The following is a 26411-nucleotide window of genomic DNA, read 5'->3' on the forward strand; positions in this document are numbered from 1 at the left end:
GTAAACATATACATATATACAGTACGCAGACATGCACAAACATACAATAAGCAGACATGCACACACTTACAGTACGTAGACAAGCACACACATACAGTACTCAGACATGCGCACACACAAAGTACGCAAACATACACACATACAGTACTCAGACATACACACACTTACAGTACGTAGACATGCACACACAGTATGCTGACATGCCCACACATACAGTACGCAGACATGCACATACAGTACGCAGACATGTACACACATACAGTACGCAGACATGCACACACACAAAGTACGCAGACATACACACACATACAGTACGCAGACATGCACACACATACAGTACGCAGACATGCACACACACACAGTACGCAGACACAGTACGCAGACATGCACACACGCAGTACGCAGACATGCACACACAGTACGCAGACATGCACACACACAGTACGCAGATATGCACACACAGTACGCAGACATGCACACACAGTACGCAGACATGCACACACAGTACGCAGACATGCACACACACAGTACGCAGACATGCACACAGTTTGCAGACATGCACACACACAATACGGAGACATGCACAGCACACACATACAGTAAAATATGCAGATAACACATACAATATGCAGACATGCACACACACAAAATATGCAGATATGTACATACATATATTTGAAGATAAATACACAAAAATGCATAAATATATACAGTCATACACACTGATATACACACAGATATGCAGATCATACATGCATTCACAGACAGACACAAGCCTCACTCACCTCCCCCTGGCTTGTCGCTCATCAGGCTGCTCTGACATGTGGCTATGGAGGGCGCGCTGTTTGATGGCAATCAGACATAGCCGCACACAGTGCACTCTGCAGCTGTCTGCTACTAAATGATGCGGTCGGGCCGACACTGTGCCTTTAACTTTGCTTGTGTGTCTACCTGGCCGCATCATTACTACAGCTGGAGTGCACTATGCGCGATCATGTTTGTTTAAGTGACGGCTGAGCTCAAGTAATGCCGGAGCTGCTGGGGGAGCAGCCAGGGCTCCCTGGTGTCCCGGCCACCAGTGGGCTCCCCATTTGTTCAGGGCCCCGGCAGTTGCCCGGGTACGCCGGGTGCTGACACCGGCACTGAGGGGAGGTGGGCTGTGCTATATTCTATTCGGAGCTACATTATATTCTATGGGGGCTGTATTATATTTATATTCTTTGAAGGGTGATTGCATCATACTCTATGAGGGGGCTCAGGGCCGGCGTCAGCACACGGCATACCTGGGCAACTGCTGAGGCCCTGAAAGAGGTGGAAAGAGGCCGGTAAACAAGTGTTGAACAACTTCAGTATTGTCATACTCATTTAGCGGCCTGACCTCAGCGCGTGTAAATACAACCAAAATGCTTTTGTGTGACGTGCAATATGTTAGCATTTGAGGCCCATTTTAAAATTTGCCTAGGGCCCCACTTTGCCTAAAACCGGCCCTGCCTACAAGTGTCCAAAGATATTATACAGTCACCATGTGACAAGTGGGCCTGTGTAACTTCAAATGCCAGGGCTGAATTTTAGTCCGAGTCCGGCCCTGTTAGGGGCTCTGCAAATGCAATGTGACGCCTGCAGACCATTCCATCTAAGTCTGCATTCCAAACGGCGCTTCTTCCCTTCCGAGCTCTGCCATGCGCCCAAACGGTGGTTCCTCCCACATATGGGGTATCAGCGTACTCAGGACAAATTGGACAACAACTTTTGGGGTCCAATTTCTCCTGTTACCCTTGGGAAAATACAAAACTGGGTGCTAAAAAATAATTTTTGTGAAAAAAAAGAATTTTTATTTTCTCGGCTCTGCGTTATAAACTGTAGTGAGGGTTAAAAGCTCTCACAACACATCCAGATAAGTTCCTTAGGGGGTCTACTTTCCAAAATGGTGTCACTTGTGGGGGTTTCAATGTTTAGTCACATCAGGGGCTCTCCAAACGCAACATGGCATCCCATCTCAATTCCAGTCAATTTTGCATTGAAAAGTCAAACGGCGCTCCTTCCCTTCCGAGCTCTGCCATGCACCCAAACAGTGGTTTACCCCCACATATAGGGTATCGGCGTACTTAGGACAAATCGCACAACAACGTTTCGGGTCCAATTTCTCCTCTTACCCTTGTGAAAATAAAAAATTGGGGGCGGTAAGTTCATTTTTGTGAAAAAATATGATTTTTTATTTTTACGGCTTTGCATTATAAACTTCTGTGAAGCACTTGGTGGGTCAAAGTGCTCACCACATAAACTAGATAAGTTCCTTAGGGGGTCTATTTTCCAAAATGGTGTCACTTGTGGGGGGTTTCAATGTTTAGCTACATCAGGGGCTCTCCAAACGCAACATGGCGTCCCATCTCAATTCCAGTCAATTTTGCATTGAAAAGTCAAACAGCGCTCCTTCTCTTCCGAGCTCTGCCATGCGCCCAAACAGTGGTTTACCCCCACATACGGGGTATCGGCGTACTCAGGACAAATTGTACAACAACTTTTAATGGCCTTTTTCTCCTGTTAACCTTGGTAGAATAAAACAAATTGGAGCTGAAGTAAATTTTTTTGTGAAAAAAAGTTAAATGTTCTTTTTTTTTTTTAAATTCCAAAAATTCCTGTGAAACACCTGAAGGGTTAATAAACTTGTTGAAAGTGGTTTTGAGCACCTTTAAGTGTGCAGTTTTAGATTGGTGTCACACTTGGTTATTTTCTATCATATAGACCCCTCAAAATGACTTCAAATATGATGGGGTCCCTAAAAAAAAATGGTGTTGTAAAAACGAGAAATTGCTGGTCAACTTTTAACCCTTAGAACTCGCTAACAAAAAAAGTTCTGGTTCCAAAATTGTGCTGATGTAAAGTAGACATGTGGGAAATGTTACTTGTTAAGTATTCTGTGTGACATATCTCTGTGATTTAAGGGCATAAAAATTCAAAGTTGGAAAATTACGACATTTTCAAAATTTTCACAAAATTTCCATTTTTTCACAAATAAACGCAGGTAATATATAAGAAATTTTACCACTATCATGAAGTACAATTTGTCACGAGAAAACAATGTCAGAATCATCAGGATCTGTTGAAGCGTTCCAGAGTTATAACCTCATAAAAGGACAGTGGTCAGAATTGTAAAAATTGGCCCGGTCATTAACGTGCAAACCACCCTCGGGGGCAAAAGGGTTAAAAATATACTATAAGCATACTACCCATACCCTCCTTAACTCGTTAGAGAAAAAACAACACTGCAACAAACAAGATAAACCATACTGATCCCACGATGAATTAACCAGGTCTTCCCCCCCAATAAGAAGTCATTGCGAAACGTGCGTTGGGGTGAGGGGAGACAGCTTGCAGTCCCCATCTTTGAGTCAGCTGTGATTTTTAAACCTATGTATTGCTCTTTACCTATGGAATGTTGACAACTTCTGCATCATGCTATACTACATATATAATGTATTTCACAATACTACAATGCATGGTTAATAATATTACACTTATTTAATGGAGTCTTTAATAGTTATGTTGCTAGGCTTATTATCCGTGTTTGTGTAAGCTCAGCAAGCCAAGTGATCTGGTAAATATTATTATTGTTTATATACACCGGAATATTATTGCTTATTATTGTTCTGGGTTTGCTGATCTTCTATCACTGTAACAGTGACTTTTCTAAAGTACAGGCAATACGCAGCCTTTTATTCATGTGATGCTGACAATATTTCAATTATGCCTCTTAAGTAGTTTATTACATTAGTTTATATCATTATAGAACACGGCTAGTAATGATATACTAGGGAGAATTTTACTCCTGGGGTCACTATGCATGCGCTATTTCACTTTTGATCTCTATGGGGTAACCTGTTATGATCTGGTGGCCTAGGAGCAGCATGAGACGTACTCTGGAGAAGGTGGTACCTGTACTGACCGCAGACCCTGAACTTAGCAACGCAACTAGAAGTAGCCGTGGGATGTACCTAACACTCCCTAGACACCTCGACACAGCCTAAGGACTAACTTCCCCTAAAGATAGAAACGGGAAAACTATCTTGCCTCAGAGGAAATCCCCAAAGGATAGACAACCCCCCCACAAATATTGACTGTGAGAGGAGAGGGAAATGACATACGCAGACTGAAATCAGGATTTAGCAAAGGAGGCCTTTCTAGCTAAAAAGAAAGAATAGGACAGAGTACTATGCAGTCAGTATTAAAACACTAGAAAATATCCACCACAGAAAATACAAATCTCCACATCTGACTAAAGACATGGAGGGCATATCTGCATCTCCAGAGATACAGCTTGGCTGCAAAAAGATCCTTACACAGACAAGCTGGACAAGACAAAACATGAAAATGCACTGAACTATAAGGCCCACAGCATGTGGACAGCAAAAACAAAGCCAGAACTTATCTTTGTTGAAAAGAACAGCAAAACAGGAGAGACCAGGTAGGGATGTGAATCCTCCAAAAACAATGGACAACTGGCACTGACTAAAGGATCAAGCAAGACTAAATAGCCCAGTCCAAATTGCAATAAGTGGACACACCTGATAAATGCTGCGATCCAAAGGCAGCAGCACTACCACTCATAACCACCGGAGGGAGCCCAAGAGCAGAATTCACAACAGTGATTCGTCACCCTGCTTAATACGAACAAGATTATATGCCCCTCGAAAGTCAATCTTAGAAAACAAACTAGCCCCCTTAATCCTAGCAAACAAATCAGTAAGCAAAGGCAAAGGGTATTGAAATTTGACCGTGATCTTATTCAAGAGGCGATAATCAATACAGGGTCTCAAGGAGCCATCCTTCTTGGCAACAAAAAAAAAACCTGCTCCGTATGGTGAAGAAGATGGCCGAATATGCCCCTTCTCCAAAGACTCCTTAATATAGCTCCGCATGGCGGCATGTTCTGGCACAGACAGGTTGAAAAGTCGGCCCTTAGGGAACTTACAACCTGGAATCAAGTCAATAGCACAATCACAGTCCCTATGCGGTGGAAGGGAACTGGATTTGGGCTCATCGAATACATCCTGGAAATCTGACAAAAACTCAGGAATTTCAGAAGAGGGGGAAGAGGAAATTGACATCAAAGGAACGTGACCATGAACCCCCTGACAACCCCAACTAGTCCCAGACATAGATTTCCAATCTAACAATGGATTATGTACCTGTAACCATGGAAAACCCAGCACAATAGCATCGTGGAAATTATGCAACACCAGAAAACGACAATCTTCCTGATGGGCTGGCGCCATGCACATGGTCAGCTGTGTCCAAAACTGAGGTTTATTTTTAGCCAACGGTGTAGCATCAATGCCCCTTAAAGGAATAGGGTTTTGCAAAGGCTGCAATGGAAAACCACAATGTCTGGCAAATTCTAAGTCCATTAAATTCAGAGCGGCGCCTGAATCCACAAATGCCAAGACAGAAAATGACGATAATGAGCAGATCAAGGTCACAGATAACAGAAATTTAGGTTGTACAGTACTGATGGTAACAGAACTAGCGATTCCCTTTGTACGCTTAGGGCAATCAGAAATAACATGAGCAGAATCGCCGCAGTAAAAACACAACCTATTCTGACGCCTGAATCTTTGTCGTTCAGCTCTAGACAAAGTCCTATCACACTGCATAGGCTCAGGGCTCCGCTCGGAGGACAACGCCACAGTGTGCACAACTCTGCGCTCGCGCAAGCGCCGATCAATCTGAATGGCCAGAGACATAGAATCACTCAGACCAGCAGGCGTGGGGAACCCCACCATAACATCTTTAACGGATTCAGAGAGACCCTTTCCGAAAATTGCCGCCAAGGCATCCTCATTCCATTTAGTCAATGCAGGCCATTTTCTAAATTTCTGGCAATACGATTCTGCCTCTTCTTGACCCTGACACAGGGCCAACAAGGTCTTCTCTGCATGATCCACTGAATTAGGTTCATCATACAATAACCCTAGCGCCTGAAAAAAGGTGTCTACATTAAGCAAAGCAGGATTCCCAGATTCCAGGGAAAATGCCCAATCCTGAGGATCACCACGCAGCAGGGAAATAACAATTTTAACCTGCTGAATGGGATCACCAGAAGAACGGGGTTTCAGAGCAAAAAACAGTTTACAGTTATTTTTAAAGCTCAAAAATTTGGACCTGTCCCCAAAAAACAAATCAGGAGTTGGAATTCTAGGCTCTAAAACCGGAGTCTGAACGATATAATCGGAAATACCCTGTACTCTAGCAGCAAGTTGGTCCACACGAGAAACCAATTCCTGAACCTCCATGCCAGCGCCTAACTCCTGAGCCACCCAGAGGAAAAGAGGGAAGGAAAGACAAAACAGACTACAGAAAAAAAAAATGGCTCAGCACTTTCCTTCCCTTCTTTTGAGATGCGTTTAACTCATTGTTGGCCAGTTGTACTGTTATGATCTGGTGGCCTAGGAGCAGCATGAAACGTACTCTGGAGAAGGTGGTACCTGTACTGACCACAGACCCTGAACTTAGCACCGCAACTAGAAGTAGCCGTGGGATGTACCTAACACTCCCTAGACACCTCGACACAGCCTAAGGACTAACTTCCCCTAAAGATAGAAACGGGAAAACTATCTTGCCTCAGAGAAAATCCCCAAAGGATAGATAGCCCCCCACAAATATTGACTGTGAGAGGAGAGGGAAATGACATACGCAGACTGAAATCAGGATTTAGCAAAGGAGGACTTTCTAGCTAAAAAGAAAGAATAGGACAGAGTACTATGCGGTCAGTATTAAAACACTAGAAAATATCCACCACAGAAAATACAAATCTCCACATCTGACTAAAGACATGGAGGGCATATCTGCATCTCCAGAGATACAGCTTGGCTGCAAAAAGATCCTTACACAGACAAGCTGGACAAGACAAAACATGAAAATGCACTGAACTATAAGGCCCACAGCATGTGGACAGCAAAAACAAAGCCAGAAATTATCTTTGTTGAAAAGAACAGCAAAACAGGAGAGACCAGGTAGGGATGTGAATCCTCCAAAAACAATGGACAACTGGCACTGACTAAAGGATCAAGCAAGACTAAATAGCCCAGTCCAAATTGCAATAAGTGGACACACCTGATAAATGCTGCGATCCAAAGACAGCAGCACTACCACTCATAACCACCGGAGGGAGCCCAAGAGCAGAATTCACAACAGTAACCTATATTAGGTGCAGTTTTCTTCCCTCGACTTGGTATGAGGCACGTTTTTACTTAGGTTTAGTTTTATATGATTACAATAAAGTATTGGGACGTTTTAACTTAATTTTTAGTTTTTCACACTTCTTGATCTTGACAGGGTTAATTGATCCTGGGATCAGTATGGTTTGTTATTAAAAATATACTGAAGTGATCGGCGTTTAATACAATATTTTTTACTCAATTTAGTTAGGGTTAGTGTCAGCGAGGAAAAAAAAAATCCGTGCGTTCGTCCTACAGCCGTTGAGTGCTGATCGCCCGAGGCACATCAGTAATTGGCCTCCAGTATATTGAACTCAGACTTTTTGGACGCCAAATGAACAAAATCCAGTAATTCTGAAATTATTTTCAATAGTTTTTTTTAAACGCCATTTACTGCACAGTAAGTGATAAGACAATCTTATTCTTCGAGTCAGTACTATTACAGGGATACCAGTTTTGCTGCTTTTGCACACTAAGTACTATAATTTACATATTATAATTTATTTTTGCATAACCATAGTCTGAGCGCTATAACTCTTATTTTTGCAACTAGAGTCAAATGAAGGCTTGTTTTTTGAGGGACGAGTTGATATTTTCAGTGATATTGTTTTTGCACGCAACTTCATGCTTTTTATTCCATTTTTCACATTTAAGCATTAATGATTAGCTACATTTTTCTTGTGTATTATTTTTTTTAAGGTATTCATCGTACGGCATAAATAATGTAACAGTTTTATAGTTTGATTTGTTCTGGACACGGCAATACCAATTATGTTTAACCCCTTAGTGACAGAGCCAATTTGGTACTTAATGACCGAGCCAATTTTTGCAATTCTGACCACTGTCACTTTATGAAGTTATAACTCTGGAACGCTTCAACGGATCCCGCTAATTCTGAGTGTTTTTTCGTGACATATTGTACTTCATGTTAGTGGTAACATTTCTTCGATATTACTTGCGATTATTTATGAAAAAAACGGAAATATGGGGAAAATTTTTAAAATTTTGCAATTTTCAAACTTTGTATTTTTATGCCCTTAAATCAGAGAGATATGTCATGAAAAATAGTTAATAAATAACATTTCCCACATGTCTACTTTACATCAGCACAATTTTGGAAACAAAATTTTTTTTTGTTAGGGAGTTATAAGGGTTAAAAGTTGACCAGCAATTTCTCATTTTTACAACACCATTTTTTTTTAGGGACCACATCACATTTGAAGTCATTTTGAGGGGTCTATATGATAGAAAATACCCAAGTATGACACCATTCTAAAAACTACACCCCTCAAGGTTCTCAAAACCACATTCAGGAAGTTTATTAACCCTTTACGTGCTTCACAGGAACTGAAACAATGTGGAAGGAAAAAATGAACATTTAACTTTTTTTTGCAAACATCTTAATTCAGAACGATTTTTTTTATTTTCACAAGTGTAAAAACAGAAATGTAACCATAAATTTTGTTATGCAATTTCTCCTGAATACGCCAATACCCCATATGTGGGGGTAAACCACTTTTTGGGCGCACCACAGAACTTAGAAGTGAAGGAGCGCCGTTTGACTTTTTCAATGCAGAATTGGCTGGAATTGAGATCGGACGCCATGTCACGTTTAGAGAGCCCCTGATGTGCCTAAACAGTGGAAACTCCCCACAAGTGACACCATTTTGGAAACTAGACCCCTTAAAGAACTTATCTAGATGTGTGGTGAGCACTTTGAACCCCCAAGTGCTTCACAGAAGTTTATAACGTAGAGCCGTGAAAATAAAAAATCGCTTTTGTTTACACAAAAATGATCTTTTCGCCCACAAATTTTTATTTTCACAAGGGTAACAGGAGAAATTAGACCACTAAAGTTGTTGTGCAATTTCTCCTGAGTACGTCGATACCCAATATGTGGGGGTAAACCACTGTTAGGGCGCACCGCAGAGCTTGGAAGAAAAAGAGTGCCGTTTTACTTTTTCAATGTAGAATTGGCTGGAATTGAGATCGGACGCCATGTCACGTTTGGAGAGCCCCTGATGTGCCTAAACAGTAGAAATCCCCCACAAGTGACCCCATTTTGGAAACTAGACCCCCCATGGAACTTATCTAGATGTGTGGTGAGAACCTTGAATGCCCAAATGCTTCACAGAAGTTTATAATGCAGAGTCGTGAAAATAAAAAATATTTTTTTTTCCACAAAAAAGATATTGTAGCCCCCAAGTTTTTATTTTCACAAGGGTAACAGGAGAAATTGGACTGCAATAGTTGTTGTCCAATTTATCCCGAGTATGCTGATGCGCCATATGTGGGGGTAAACCACTGTTTGGGCGCACGGCAGAGCTCGGAAGGGAAGGAGCGCCTTTTTGGAATGCAGACTTTGATAGAATGGTCTGTGGGCATTATGTTGCGATTGCAGAGCCCCTGATGTACCTAAACTGTAGTAACCCCCCACAAGTGACCCCATTTTGGAAACTAGACCCCCCAAGGAACTTATCTAGATGTGTGGTGAGAACTTTGAATGCCCAAGTGCTTCACAGAAAATTAGAATGCAGAGTCGTGAAAATCAAAAATATTTTTTTTTTCACAAAAAAGATATTGTAGCCCCCAAGTTTTTATTTTCACAAGGGTAACAAGAGAAATTGGACCCCAGAAGTTGTTGTCCAATTTATCCCGAGTACGCTGATGCGCCATATGTGGGGGTAACCCACTGTTTGGGCGCACGGCAGAGCTCAGAAGGGAGGGAGCACCATTTGACTTTTTGAGCGCAAAATTGGCTGTCGTGTTTGGAGACCCCCTGATGTACCTAAACAGTGGAAACCCCCCAATTCTAGCTCCAACCCTAACCCCAACACACCCCTAACCCTAATCCCAACCTGATCCATAATCCTAATCACTAACCCTAACCATAATCACAACCCTTACCCCAAAACAACCCTAATGTCAACCCTAACCATAACCCTAATCAAAACCCTAAATCCAACACACCCCTAATCCTAATCTCAACCCTAACCTCAAACCTAGGTGAGCTAGGTGAGTATTGGGGGGCCACCTGGGACCCCTTTTCTCTGTCCTCCGATGTGCGATCACATCGGAGGACAGAGAAATTAAAAAGAGATCGCTTTTTTTTTTTTTTTTTTGCGATCGCCGGTTAACGGTTAATTACCGGCGATCGCAAATGCGGGGTGGGTTAAAAAAACCCCGAATCATGTTCTCTGGGGTCTCGGCTACCCCCGGCAGCCGAGACCCCGGAGAAAATCGGCCTCTGGGGGGCGCTATGTACTTTTTCCACAGCGCCGTTAATTAACGTCGCTGTGGTTTAAGTACCCTTAGCGGCCGCCGTTAAAAGGCGTATCGGCGGTCGCTAAGGGGTTAAGCTTCTTTGTTTATTTCTGTTTTCACACAAAAGCTGGCCTTTTTTGGGGGCGTAATAGTTTTTCAAGGGTTTTTTTGTCAACTTTTTTTACTTCATCCCACTACGAGACATGAATATTTTTCACTTTGATTGCTGACTGATTCACTGCAATACTCATGTACTGCAGTGTATTAGACCTGTCAGTTTCACACCGTTTCAGCCTGTTAAGACACGGCTTACGGCCACCATAGTCCGAGGCCATTACATTGGCCATGCTGTGTCATGGTAACAATCGGGCAGCGCGACTGTGATTACGGGGTCCAGATAGAGCTAAAGAGGCTTCCTCCATTAACCATGACCACAGTCATAATTGACCTCAGCTAAAGGGGGTTCATCTGCCACAATTGGTGATAAACCGACGTAACAGAGTGTCAGCCATAACATGCAGCTGACAGCCACTGCAATGTTGTCCGTTCACATAATCCCCATAAGAATTAAAAAACAAAAAAATTGGAAAATGTTAATAGATTTATTTTGTGTTTTATCATTTTTGATCTATAAACATAAATACATAAAACAAAAAAGTGATAACCAGGGAGTTCTAGTAATGCCTTATTTTACCATATTACAGTAAATTACTACTAGCCATTGGATATTTATGACTATGCACCTACATATTACACTTGTACCAAAAGGTGAGCCAGCCTTTGCTTTAGTTTTTTTGTACTCATAACACTTGGAAGTTTGCCAAATCATTGTGGTTTCATGCTACTTTTCATTTATCAAAGGAGTCAGAGCAAGGAAACAAAGAGTAGTTGGAACTTTGGCTTAATGATTCAACAGCCCTGTTCAATTATTTAATTTGATATTTAAGTTTCAGCCAGAGTGTCACAGAAACAGTCACTCTACATAGAAGATTCAATAAACACGGCTGTAAAATAACAAAATAATCGGTGACTACGGTAGTGATACACTGAGCTCAGCCTACTTATATCTTCTCCCTTAATCATAAGTCCAATGAATGACTGAAATGGAAAGGTGTGGCTGGAGTTGCAGAGACGTTAATATGTATAGTGGCTTGCTAAAGTATTCATCCCCCTTGGCATTTTTCAGGTTTTGCTACCTCACATTATGGAAATTCAGTTTTTTTTTAGGGTTTGCATCAGTTCATGTAAAGAACATGCTCACAACTGTAAATATTTGATTTTCTTTTTATTGTGACGCAAACAACAAATGGGACAAAATAACTGAAAACTTCAGTGTGTAAAACTATTCACCCCCCTAAAGTCAGTGCTTTGTAGAGCCTCCTTTTGCGGCAATTAGAGATGCAAGTCACTTTGGATAAGCCACTATGAGCTTTCCACATATGGCCACTGGTATTTTTGGCAATTCCTCAAGACAAAACTTCTCCAGCTCTTTCAAGTTAGATGGTTTCCTCGGGTGAACAGCAATCTTAGGGCTCATATTCACTTGTGAGTTAAAAAGCGGTCTGTAATATGGACTGAAAAAATTGGATGCAAACTATGCGATTGTCATGCGAGTTCAATGCGTTTTTTAATCGCACCATCCGTTTTACATCCGTATGACATCCATATGCAATGCGTTTTTTTCCTCAGCAACTATTTTTTACACAATCATTTACAGGATCATTTACAGTGTTCTGTGCCACAGAATGGTAAGGTATCTGTAAAAAACAGACGAAAAACGGATGGTCCGTATTCCGTCTGTTTTTTTTCTCTCACACCAATCGACTTGCATTGGCGAGACTCGCAGCAAATCGCAGCATGCTGCAATTTTTTTCTCAGTCTGACTTCAGCTGAGAAAAAAAAAAAAATCGCAAATGAGATGTCACCTATTGAATAAAATTGGTCTGAGTGCAATCCGATTTTTTATCGGATTGCACTCGTCTGTTTTGCTCGCAAGTGAGTATGAGCCCTTAAAGCAAAACTGTTAGCAGGATTGTGCCGAGTAAACTATAGACAGTGTCAGGTTGGTGCCATTATACTGATTAAAATGATACCTTGGTTGATGAAATCCATCTTGGCGTTGTTGTTTAATCTTTATTTGTAGTTTTCAAACTAGATTCTCGTGTAGATTCTCGTGCTCTGGGGAGGGCCTGTGTGTGTGTGTGTGTGTGTGTGTGGGGGGGGGGGTTGGCCTTTATGTTGTGCTGTGCTTAGATATTCATCTGTATGGCTTATGACAGGTCACTGATCTCTCAGTGATCTGCCCCCCCTTATTTTACATACTAAATATAATATAGCAAAAAAAAAAATCACATTCAGCAGGCAGCGCCTGCGCTGTAGCATAATATGGTAGATAATATGCATATATTCGTTTTAGACATTTTTGTTGGAAAAAAAAACAAAAATACAATCTTAGTCAAAATGATGCCGCTATTTTGTTATCGTAAACAAAATTAGGCTCCATCAAGATGGTGCCTACGCACAGGGCCATATGTGCCACTAGGCACTTGAGGGCACGTGCCTAGGGCACCAGGATGAGGGGGGTGGCACCTGAGCAAGTTTTTTTTTCTCAAAGGCTGGGGTCACCGCCCACCTCCTTGCAGACAGGATACTCACCCTTCTCCAGCGGTGCCTGCAGCTCACATGGTCTCAGTGCTGGCAGCTCATCCTGTTCTCAGCAGTCACATGGTACCGCTAATTAAGGTGATGAATATGGATGCATATTCATGACTTTAGTGAGCGGTACCACGTGACCGCTCACACAGGAAGAAGCTGCAGCTCCGGGACAGAGATGCTGGGACTTTGGGCACGGTGGAGAAAGGCGATTATGACAGAGGATGGAGGACGACGAAAGAAGGATGTGGGAGGACAGAGAAGGACTGGGGGATGGATGGGGGAGCCATGCATACAAGATGGGACCGGGGGAGCAGAGCCATGCATACAAGATGGAAGGAGGGGGGAGTCGAGCCATGCATACAAGATGGGAAGAGGGGGAGTCGAGCCATGTATACAAGATGGGAGGAGGGGAGCCGAGCCATGCATACAAGATTGGAGGGGGAGAGCCGAGCCATGCATACAACAGGGGGAGCCACAGAGAGCAGGACAGGACGGGGGGGGGGAACCACACATACCGGGATAGGAATGAGGGGACAATGCACACCCGGCTTATACTCGAGTCAATAAGCTTACCCAGTTTTCCGTGTCAAAATTAGATGCCTCGGCTTATACTCGGGTTGGCTTATACACGAGTATATACGGTATGTAATATATACACATGTATGTGTGTGGCTATATATATATATATATATATATATATATATGTATATATATATATATATATATATAAATACAGCTTTGTCACCATAAAAGGAGGGGGGCCCAGACCCAGTTCTTGCACAGGGGCCCCAATCTGGGGAATGGGGGGCATGTATGAGGAAACAGTACGGGGTAATGGGGGCATGTATGAGTAAACAGTACGGGGAAATGGGGGGCCATGTATGAGGACACAGTACAGGGTAATGGGGGCATGTATGAGGAAACAGTAGGGGGGAATGTATGAGGAAACAGTAGGGGAGAATGGGGGGCATGTATGAGGAAACAGTAGAGGGGAATGGGGGGCCATGTATGAGGAAACAGTATGGGGAATGGGGGGGCCATGTATGAGGAAACCGTACGGGGGAATGGGGCAATGTATGAGGAAACAGTATGGGGAATGGGGGGCATGTATGAGGAAATAGTACTGGGGAATGGGAGGCATGTATGAGGAAAGAGTACTGGGGATTGGGAGGCATGTATGAGGAAACAGTACAGGGTAATGGGGGCATGTATGAGGAAACAGTAGGGGGGAATGGGGGGCATGTATGAGGAAACAGTAGGGGGAATGGGGGGCATGTATGAGGAAACAGTATGGGGAATGGTGGGCATGTATGAGGAAACAGTATAGAGGAATGAGGACAAGTATGAGGAAACAGAATTGGGAATGGGGGCATGTATGAGGAAACAGTACAGGGGAATGGGGCAATGTATAAGGAAACAGTATGGGGAATGGGAGGCATGTATGAGGAAACAGTATGGGGAATGGATGAGGAAACAGTATGGGGAATGGTGGGCATGTATGAGGAAACAGTATAGAGGAATGAGGACAAGTATGAGGAAACAGTATTGGGAATGGGGGCATGTATGAGGAAACAGTACGGGGGAATGGGGCAATGTATGAGGAAACAGTAGGAGAGAATGGGGGGCATGTATGAGGAAACAGTAGAGGGGAATGGGGGGCCATGTATGAGGAAACAGTATGGGGAATGGGGGGCCATGTATGAGGAAACCGTACGGGGGAATGGGGCAATGTATGAGGAAACAGTATTGGGGAATGGGGGGCATGTATGAGGAAAGAGTACTGGGGAATGGGAGGCATGTATGAGGAAAGAGTACTGGGGAATGGGAGGCATGTATGAGGAAACAGTACAGGGTAATGGGGGCATGTATGAGGAAACAGTAGGGGGGAATGGGGGGCATGTATGAGGAAACAGTAGGGGGAATGGGGGGCATGTATGAGGAAACAGTATGGGGAATGGTGGGCATGTATGAGGAAACAGTATAGAGGAATGAGGACAAGTATGAGGAAACAGAATTGGGAATGGGGGCATGTATGAGGAAACAGTACGGGGGAATGGGGCAATGTATGAGGAAACAGTATGGGGAATGGGGGGCATGTATGAGGAAACAGTATGGGGAATGGGGGGCATGTATGAGGAAACAGTATGGGGAATGGGGGGCATGTATGAGGAAATAGTACTGGGGAATGGGAGGCATGTATGAGGAAACAGTATTGGGGAATGGGGGGCATGTATGAGGAAAGAGTACTGGGGAATGGGAGGCATGTATGAGGAAAGAGTACTGGGGAATGGGAGGCATGTATGAGGAAACAGTACAGGGTAATGGGGGCATGTATGAGGAAACAGTAGGGGGGAATGGGGGGCATGTATGAGGAAACAGTAGGGGGAATGGGGGGCATGTATGAGGAAACAGTATGGGGAATGGTGGGCATGTATGAGGAAACAGTATAGAGGAATGAGGACAAGTATGAGGAAACAGAATTGGGAATGGGGGCATGTATGAGGAAACAGTACGGGGGAATGGGGCAATGTATGAGGAAACAGTATGGGGAATGGTGGGCATGTATGAGGAAACAGTATGGGGAATGGGGGGCATGTATGAGGAAACAGTATGGGGAATGGTGGGCATGTATGAGGAAACAGTATAGAGGAATGAGGACAAGTATGAGGAAACAGTATTGGGAATGGGGGCATGTATGAGGAAACAGTAGGGGGAATGGGGGGCATGTATGAGGAAACAGTATGGGGAATGGTGGGCATGTATGAGGAAACAGTATGGGGAATGGTGGGCATGTATGAGGAAACAGTATAGTGGAATGAGGACAAGTATGAGGAAACAGTAGTGGGAATGGGGGCATGTATGAGGAAACAGTACGGGGGAATGGGGCAATGTATGAGGAAACAGTAGAGGGAATGGGGGGCATGTATGAGGAAACAGTATGGGGAATGGTGGGTATGTATGAGGAAACAGTATAGAGGAATGAGGACAAGTATGAGGAAACAGAATTGGGAATGGGGGCATGTATGAGGAAACAGTACGGGGGAATGGGGCAATGTATGAGGAAACAGTATGGGGAATGGGGGGCATGTATGAGGAAACCGTACGGGGGAATGGGGCAATGTATGAGGAAACAGTATGGGGAATGGGGCATGTATGAGGAAATAGTACTGGGGAATGGGAGGCATGTATGAGGAAACAGTATTGGGGAATGGGGGGCATATATGAGGGAACAGTATGGGGAATGCGGGCATGTATGAGGAAACAGTACTGGGGAATGGGGGCATGTATGAGGAAACAGTACTGGGGAATGGAGGGCATGTATGCGGAAACAGTATGGGGAATGAAGGGCATGTATGAAGAAACAGTACGGGGGAATGGAAGCATGTATGAGGAAACGGTATGGGGAATGGGAGGCATGTATGAGGAAACAGTACTGGGGAATGGGGGGCATGTATGAGGAAACAGTATGGGGAATGGGGGGCATGTATGAGGAAACAGTATGGGGAATGGGGGGCATGTATGAGGAAACAGATGAGGAATGGGGGGCATGTATGAGGAAACAGTATGGGGAATGGAGGGCATGTATGAGGAAACAGTACTGGGCAATGGGGGCATGTATGAGAAAACAGTACGGGGAATGAGGGGCATATATGAGGAATTAGTATGGGGAATGGGGGCATGTATGAGGAAACAGTATGGGGAATGGGGGGCATGTATGAAGAATCAGTACTGGGCAATGGGGGGCATGTATGACGAAACAGTATAGGGAATGAGGGGCATATATGAGAAAACGGTACTGGGGAATGAGGGGCATGTATGAGAAATCAGTATGGGGGAATGGGGGCATATATGAGGAAACAGTATGGGGGATGGGTGCAGACAGTATGGGGAGCGAACGGGGGAATGTATGTGGACACAGTACAAGCAGAGATGTGAAAAATGTATGTGGACAGAGTACGGGGCGTGATGGTGATCGGATGTGTGCAGACAGAATGGGGAGTCAGGTGAGCAGGCAGTATAGAAAGTGAGGGGGTAAATATATGAGGAGACAGTATGGTGAACAGGAGGGATGTGAGAGGAGACAGTATGAGGAGGGAGGGGAATAGTATGAGGAGACAGTTTGGAGGAGAAAAGTGAGTGGGCACAGAATAGAAACTGAGTAGTGGGGGCATAGCATGGGGGATAGTGTAAGGGCACAGTCAGGAGGGGGCAGTATACCAAGGAGGGGGAGTGTGATGAGAGTACAGTAAAAATACTGGGCCATATTGGGGGACACAGTGTGAGAAGACAGTGTGAAGAGGGGGCCGGTATGGAAAGGAGAGGTCAGTGTGAAGAGCATGTACCATAAGAGGGACAATGTGGGGGTCATATTTTGTGCAGACAATATAGTGAGGGGCAATTTTTATTCAGGAGCAATATAATGACACTTGTATCTTTAAGGGCATCATGTGGAGATTTTCTGCAAAAGAGAGGAAAAGATGGAAGTCTCCAGAGATGGCTGTGGATGAGAAAACTCATCATGGGGTCTGGACAAGATGAAGAAAAGAAGGAGAACAACTCCAGAGACGATGTCAACTATAAGATACCTGGATGTAAATGTTATTTCTGATACTAGCTAAGGCTACTTTCACACTAGCGTCGTACGACGCACGTCGCAATGCATCGTTTTGCAGAAAAAAAACGCATCTTGCAAAGTTGTCTGCAGGATGCGTTTTTTCTCCATAGGCTTGTATTCGCGACGCACTGCCACACGTTGCAACCGTCGTGCGACGGTTGCGTCGTGTTGTGGCGGACCGTTGGCACCAAAAAAGTTGCATGTAACGTTTTTTGGTGCATTGTGTCCGCCATTTCCGACCACGCATGCGCGTCCGGAACTCCGCCCCCTCCTCCCCAGAGCTCACAATGGGGCAGTGGATGCGTTGTAAAACTGCATCCGCTGCTCCTGTTGTGCTGCGCTTGCACAGCATGCGTCGGTACGTCGCCATGACGCATTGCGTCGTGCGTCGTACGACGCTAGTGTGAAAGTAGCCTTACTCTCATGTTTTTATTTATGTTCGGAGCATTAAAGGGGTGGTCCAGTCATTCTTTTTGACTGCAGACTTCTGAATTCTCACAGTGCGCACTGCACGCTGTCAGGATTCGCTCGTGCTGGCGATTTACATACATGTGGTCATGTGCTGATTAGACATATGTGGCCTTTGTCAATGAAAATGAACTGAGCGAGGCCAGGCACATCTAGTCGGAATGTGGTCAGAAGTATACAAATCACATGCTTGTGCTGACATGACTGTCCACCGGCAAGGGAGAATCCCAAAAGTGTGCAGTGCATTAGTTGTGAGAATTCAGAAGCCTGCGATGTCAGGATTCAGCTCTGCAGGTTCCAGTAGTTGTCACACGGACACTGCACTCATATGTGACTTTCATACTCGTGGGTACATGACTAAGTACCAATCGCATATGTCCTTGGGAAGGGGGGGGGGGAGGGGCGCCAAAATGAATTCTTGCCCCGGGTGCCAGAAACCCTAGATACACCTCTGCCGGTATGCTACTGCGAGCGGTGATTACCGGGTGTGGTGGAGGGAGGTCTGTGCATAGTGCAGCACAAGCAGTGAGGCAGGGACTGAGGGTGTGCACAGAGAGAGAATGGAGACCCGGAGACTGCACGTCCCAGTCTACGCCATAGCCTGGAGCCCTCATTATCATAGGAATATATCAGTTAATAAATTGTTTTTCTAAAGCTTTATAGTGTAGTTTTAGGTCAGAGAGGGATGGTTAGGGATGAGCTAGCAAGGTGCAGGGACAGGTACTGATGGCTACTTGCAGACATGTGCGGCACTAAAAAAAAAACACTGATAGCAGCGTTATTTCCATTGCTGCAAGTACCGCATTTGCTGGATCGTTGCAAAACCGCAAGTGCCGCCACATGTCCACAAGTCCCATAGGGAATGAATGAGGCCAAACAAACTGGTGCCGTAAGTGATCCGTTACGCTGCAGATCCAGAAAAACTGCCGAATCTGCTGCAAAAGGCTACTTTCACATCAGCGATTTTTGCCAAAGTCACTGCCGATAGTGTCATACTCAACAATGGGGGAGGCAGCACTAAAAGTGCCAAGGGCAGCATAAATTCTAAATACGGCCCTGCCTGCGCAGTAGCATCTATCACGTTCCCACAGATGCTACTGCACAGGCACCATCTTGATGAAGCCTAATTTTTTTTCTGCTCTGCCAAAATGATGCCAGTAGTATCTATTGGAATGTGATGGATGTTACTGCCCAGGTGCGGTCGCCATTTTGATGAAGAGAATTTTTTTTTTCTTCAAACAAAAATATGTCTAAAAATCCCGAAAATATGCTTTTATCTACCGTATCAAGTGTAGGCTCCACCACCAGCTGAATGTCATTTTTTTTTATACCATATTACATTCAATATGTTGGTTTCCCGCCAGACAGTGGCCTTAGTGGCCAAAAAGTTCTATTTTGGTCTCATCTGACCACAGCACATTTCTCCATACATTTGGGGAGTCTCTCATGTGGCTTTTTTGCAAACTCAAAACGAATCTTACAATTTTTGTGTAAGGCTTTTTTCTGCCCACTCTTCCAAAAAGACCACCTCTATGGAGTGTACAACTTATTGTGATCATTTGGACAGATACTTCAGTCTCTGTTTGGGAACTCTGCAACACCTTCAGGGTTACCTTTGGTCTCTGTGCTACCGCTCTGGTTAATGCCCTCTTTGGACGGGCTCAGAGTTTTGGTGGGCCGCTCTATCTTGGCAGATTTGTTGTGGTACCATGCTATTTCCATTGGAAGACAATAGATATGATTGCGCTCTGGGTGATTATCAGAGATTGGGATTTTTTTTTTATTTAAATAACCCAACCCTGACTTATACTTCTCAACATCTTTGTCCCTCACATGTTTGGAGATCTCCTTGGTCTCCATTGTGTTTGGTTAGTGGTACATCTTGCTTAATGGTGTTGCAGCCTCTGTGGCCTTTCAGAAAAGGTGCGTGTATACTGACAGACCATGTGACACTTAGATTGCACATGGATGGACTTCCTTTCAATAAGCATGTGACTTATAAAGGTAATTGCTTGCACCAAGAATTTTTAGAGGCTTCATAGCAAAAGGGGTGAATATGTATATCAAGCTAATTTTTAGTTTTTTGTTCCCATACATATAATTTATATCTATATTTTCTCACTTGATCAACTTAGATTATTTAGAGCTGATGCATCACACACAAATCGGATTACACAAATATTTAAACACATTACAATCTGTAACAAAATAGATAAAAAGCAAACGGGGGTGAATACTGTCACAAACCATGGTAAGTACTGTCGAATTTGCTCTTTTAGAGCAAAAAAATGTCTTGCTCCAATTTTTAATAAAATTGATCAAGACCTTGAAGTTGGAAAAGCAGCATTACATTAAAAATTATTTCAACTAGAGTAATCTATATTCAGATAATGAAATCGGCTTTTCAACTGTGAGTGTGTCCTTTCATGGCTCAGCATAATTCCTTTCCGGGCAAAACTTTTCCCACAAACCGAGCAAGAATATGGCTTCTCCCCTGTGTGAATTCTTCGATGTAGGAGAAGACAGGACTTTTGCGAAAACCTCTTTCCACATTCAGCACATGAATAAGGCTTTTCTTCAGTGTGAGTCTTCTGATGTGCAATGAGATAGGATTTTTGAGAAAACCGTTTCCCACACTCCGTACAAGAAAATGGCTTTTCTCCTGTGTGGATTCTTTGATGTAAAAGAAGGTTTGCGTTTCGGGTGAAATATTTGCCACATTCACAGCAGAGAAAAGGTTTCTCACCACTATGGCTCTTCTGGTGTCTAAAAAGAGTTGATTTACGGGCAAAACATTTGCCACACTCAGGACATGGATATGGCTTCTCCCCCGTGTGGATTCGTTGATGTCTTATGAGTTCAGCGTTCCAGTTAAAACATTTACCACATTCAGAGCAAGGATATATCTTATAGCGTCTAAATGGCCCATGGTGAGGAATAATATTGGAGGGGTTAGGAAAATGGACATGTTGCTCAGAGGGACTGGTTAACATTTCTGGATTGTGAAATATAGGAAATATATCTGGAGTAATGGGAATTTCATCTTCAAGATCTTGTTTAATGTTGATAACATTTATGTCACAAGGTGGTGACAATGTCAGATGGTCCTCTAGCACATTCTTGCTGATACTTGCCTCTGCTGGAGAAAAAGAAAAACAATATAAAAAATTAAATGTTTTGTTATTTGTTTACTTGCCCATCTCCTCCATTCCCACAGACAATGAATAGAATGCTGGCAAACTTATGTAGCCACAGCTCCATTTTGACAACTCATGTTTCCAGGGTCAGTGGAAGGCACAGCAGTGGAACCTACAGCGATCAGCTGATCACCTTCAATTGTATAGGTGATCCCTTCTCTCCTAACTGTATCACTACAGTATGAATGGAGTGGACTCCCCTAATGGAATTTGCAGGCAAAGTTATAGAAAAGCAAGGGACATTGAGCTCTATAATACAGTTTTTTACATTTTAAATTGTACTCAATTTACTGTACTAATGTTAACTTTATTCTGTAGGTCAGCACAATTATGAACAAAACTATTTTATACACAGTTTTATATATGCTTGATTTTTTTTTTGCTAAACGGAGTATGTTGTATAAAAGTAAAATTTTTTGGAATGCCACCATATTCTAAGGCCATGTTCACACTTTGCGGTTTTTACCGCGGATCCGCGGCGATTTTGATGCTGCGGGTCCGCAGCAGTTTCCATAGCGTTTACATTAACATGTAAACCCTATGGAAACCGCAAACCGCTGTGCACATGCTGCGGGAAAAACCGCGCAGAAATGCAGCGGTTTAAAACCCGCAGCATGTCACTTCTTTGTGCAGAATCGCAGCGATTCTGCACCCATAGAAATGCATTGAACCGCTTACTTCCCGCATGGGGCTGTGCCCACGTTGCGGGAAGTAAGCGGATAATGTGCGGGTGGTACCCGGGGTGGAGGAGAGGAGACTCTCTTCCAGGCCCTGGGAAGCATAAATAGTGTAAAAAAAAAAAAGAATTAAAATAAAAAATGATGTTATACTCACCTCTCAGCGCTGCCCGCGGCCGTCCGGTCTTCGGTTTGCTGTGTGAGCAGGACCTGTGGTGACGTCGCGGTCACATGACCGTGATGACGCCGCGGTCACATGACCGTGACGTCACGAAGGTCCTTCTCGGCACAGCATCTTTGGAACCGGACCGCCGGGTGTAGCGCCGAGGAGATCCGGACATCAGAGGGGGTGAGTATAACCAATTTTTATTATTTTTATCATTACTATTGATGCTGCATATTGCTGCATATGCAGCATCAATAGTACAGGAGTAATCCCGCAGCGGAAACCGCGGAACAAACCGCGATAAATCTGCAGGGATAACCGCAGCGGTTTTGCCCTGCAGATTTATCAATTCTGCTGCGGGATAAACCTGCAGAGCACACCGCAAAGTGTGAACATGGCCTAAGAGTCATAAGTTTAAAACTTTTCCGGCAATGGAGCTATAGGAGGGCTTATTTTTAGCGTGGTAAGATGTAGTTATTGAAGCTGGTGGGGAGATAGGAGCTCACCTGCTGGTGTAGCACAGCCAATCGTGAGAAAAGGAGGAAGGAATCCGGCACAAAAACCATCTAGTTACTATTGGTCCAATTTTGGGATACATAAGACATGACTTTATGATCACTTTGTATTACACTTTATAGGTGAACAAGAAAGCATAAATTCTGAATGACTCACATTCAGTCATGGCCAAAAGTGACGGCACCCTTGAAATTGTTCCAGAAAATGAAGTATTTCTCCAAGAAAGTTATTGCAGTTACACATTTTTTAAACAAATGTTAAACAATGTTCCATTGTGTGTATTGAAACACCACAAAAAAAAAAGAAAAATTTGACATTTCACGCAAAACCCCCAAAATGGGTTGTTTTGCATGTGTTGCAAAACTCACCTGTGGCAAGTAATAGGTGTGGGTAATATGAAAATCACACCTGAACCCAGATAAAAAGGGGAGAACTTGATACAATCTTTGTGTAGGGTGTCTGTGTGTGCCACACTAAGAATGGAGAACAGCAAAAGGAGGGGGGGGGGGAAATGAGGACTTGAGAACCCAAATTTTTAAACAATATCAACAATCTCAAGGTTACAAGTTCATCACCAGAGATCCTGATGTTCCTTTGTCCACGGTGCGTAACATAATCAAGAAGTTTACAACCCATGGAACTGTAGCTAAACTCTCTGGAAGCTGATGGCAGAGAAATATTGTTGAAATGTTGCAACGCAGGAAAATCTGACTGGTGGATAATCAGCCCCAATCAAGCCTCAGAGAAATTTAAACTGTCCTGCGGGCTCAGGGTACATCAGTGTCAGTGCGAACTATCCATTGACATTTGAATGAAACTCTATGGCAGGAGACCAAGGACAACCCCACTGCTGGCACAGGTACAAAAAAAGCTAGACTGCAATTTGCCAAAATGTGCACGAGTTAGCCAAAATTCTTCAAAGAAAGCGTCTTGTGGACAAATGAGACCAAGATAGCGCTTTTTGGTAAGGAACATCATTCTACTGTTTACAAAAAATGGAATGAGGCCTACAAAGAAAAGAACACAGTACCTATAGTCAGATGAAGTGGAGGTTCAAAGATGTTTTGAGGCTGTTTTATTGCCTCCAACACTGGGTGCCTTGACTGTGCAGGCATCCTAAAATCTGAACATTACCAAAGGATTTGCAATGTAGTGCCCAGTGTCAGAAAGCTGGGTTTGCGTCCTAGGTCATGGGTCTTTCAGTAGGACAATGACCCCAAACATACTTCAAGAAGCAAACAGAAATGGATGCAAACAAAGAGCTGGAGAGTTATGAAGTGGTCAGCAATTGGTCTGGATCTAAATAATAATAATAATAATCTTTATTTTTATATAGCGCTAACATATTCCGCAGCGCTTTACAGTTTGCACACATTATCATCACTGTCCCCGATGGGGCTCACAATCTAAATTCCCTATCAGTATGTCTTTGGAATGTGGGAGGAAACCGGAGTGCCCGGAGGAAACCCACGCAAACACGGAGAGAACATACAAACTCTTTGCAGATGTTGTCCTTGGTGGGGTTCGAACCCAAGACTCCAGCGCTGCAATGCTAACCACTGCGCCACCGTGCCATTGAACACATGTGAAGAGATCTTAAAATTGCTATTGGGAGAAGGCACCTTTCAAATATGAGAGGCCTGGAGCAGTTTTTGAAAGCAGAGTGGTCCAAAATTCCAGTCAAGATTTGCACGAAGATGGTTATAACAAGTGACTGATTGCAATTATTTATTCCAAAGGGTGTGCAACCACATATTAAGTTCAGGGTGCCAACAATTTTGTCCGGCCCATTTTTAGGGTTGTGTGTAAAATTATGTCCCATTTGCCTTTTTTTTAATATTGTTTTAGTGCACACAAAGGATGTAAACATGTGTATAACAAAACACGTGTGTGTCACAAGTTTACTGCGACAGAGAGGAAACAGAGGACCGCAGCGTCTGATTTCTCCTACTCCTGCACTGATTAGAAGCACTTCATCTTCATATTAAATGGTGCAAGTTCTCCTATAACTCCTATATAATATGGGTCCTGGCTATCACTCATTGTCAGAGTTAGCTTTTGCTGTATGGCTGGAGGTTGCTGGTGGATTTTTCTTGACTGTTGCTAGGTTTTGAGCATGTGATTATTCCCTTTGTTCTCCTACTTTGGTTTAACCCCATCCTCTAATCCCCAGTGTTTACCTCTGTTGTTTATTTGTGTATAGGTGTACGATTGTCATTTCTCTTTATCCTTGTTTGTATTACCTTGTTAGTCTGGTTGGTGTATTACTATACACTACTACTCCCCTCTTCCCTGGGTGGGGGAAGGGTACAGACTGACAGTGGATTTAGGAGCTAAGGCAAGGTACGTGGCCCCGGCGTCTTCACCATTAGACGTCATCCAGGGAACAGGGCGGGCTAAGGCACCCCTAGCGTTAGGTACAGAGAAGGAAACCCTGGTCCTGGGACACCCGACAACAGAGGTGTAACAATATGTAATTGCAATAATTTTCTGGGAGAAATACTTAATTTTCTGGGACAACCAGCCCTTTATAATGTTATTCATTTGCTTTTCTGAAACATGGACATCGATGGCATGCTAGTTTTCCCAGAGTACATTTCAAAAAACCTGATCTGCACATCCAAACATAGACTGAGTGTGAACAGGTGCTGAACCCAGAGTCGCCAACTCGTATATAGTTAAATAAATAGGGCAGCACACTGCAGCGCCAAAACATGCAAACTTGAAAACACGAAATTTAAACTGCATTACTGCACTAGAAATATGAAAAATGAGAGCTTTTAGCGCATAAAAATGGCCAATTTTATGTGTACCTCGTAGCCACTTTACGGCATCTCTCTTATACGAGGTCCTACTCTAAACCTACCTCGCTGAGAATAAACGTCTCCATCTGAACGGGTACATGTGAAACCTCTCCTTGGACTCAAATTCTCTCTCACTGTGGAGGGGTATTGGACCTACTATAATTAAAACACCTGAAGCTAGGAGGCGGGGAGTGCACGATCAGAAGGCTAGAGAATACATTTCAAAAAACCTGATCTGCACATCCAAACATAGACTGAGTGTGAACAGGTGCTGAACCCAGAGTCGCCAACTCGTATATAGTTAAATAAATAGGGCAGCACACTGCAGCGCCAAAACATGCAAACTTGAAAACACGAAATTTAAACTGCATTACTGCACTAGAAATATGAAAAATGAGAGCTTTTAGCGCATAAAAATGGCCAATTTTATGTGTACCTCGTAGCCACTTTACGGCATCTCTCTTATACGAGGTCCTACTCTAAACCTACCTCGCTGAGAATAAACGTCTCCATCTGAATGGGTACATGTGAAACCTCTCCTTGGACTCAAATTCTCTCTCACTGTGGAGGGGTATTGGACCTACTATAATTAAAACACGAAGCTAGGAGGCAGGGAGTGCACGATCAGAAGGCTAGAGAATACATTTCAAAAAACCTGATCTGCACATCCAAACATAGACTGAGTGTGAACAGGTGCTGAACCCAGAGTCGCCAACTCGTATATAGTTAAATAGGGCAGCACACTGCAGCGCCAAAACATGCAAACTCTAGTTTTCCCAGAGTAGTCAGTCCTCTTTGCATGTCATCATGCCCCGGTAACATGATTTGCAAGAGA

The 26411-nt window shown here is 43.6% G+C and overlaps 1 protein-coding gene across 2 annotated transcripts in view; it reads right to left on the reverse strand.

Moving 5' to 3' along the window:
- Window positions 1-20482: 20482 nt before the first annotated feature.
- The window catches only part of LOC138665411 (oocyte zinc finger protein XlCOF7.1-like), a 37768-nt gene continuing 31839 nt past the window's right edge, over window positions 20483-26411 (reverse strand). For both annotated transcript variants that reach the window (XM_069752863.1, XM_069752864.1), the window contains one exon: window positions 20483-21355. In XM_069752863.1, the coding sequence (XP_069608964.1) occupies window positions 20580-21355 (776 nt within the window). In that variant the 3' untranslated portion in view covers window positions 20483-20579. The remainder of the gene's footprint in view (window positions 21356-26411) is intronic.

The sequence above is a fragment of the Ranitomeya imitator genome, chromosome 2 (assembly GCF_032444005.1).
Source record: "Ranitomeya imitator isolate aRanImi1 chromosome 2, aRanImi1.pri, whole genome shotgun sequence".
NCBI lineage: Eukaryota > Metazoa > Chordata > Amphibia > Anura > Dendrobatidae > Ranitomeya > Ranitomeya imitator.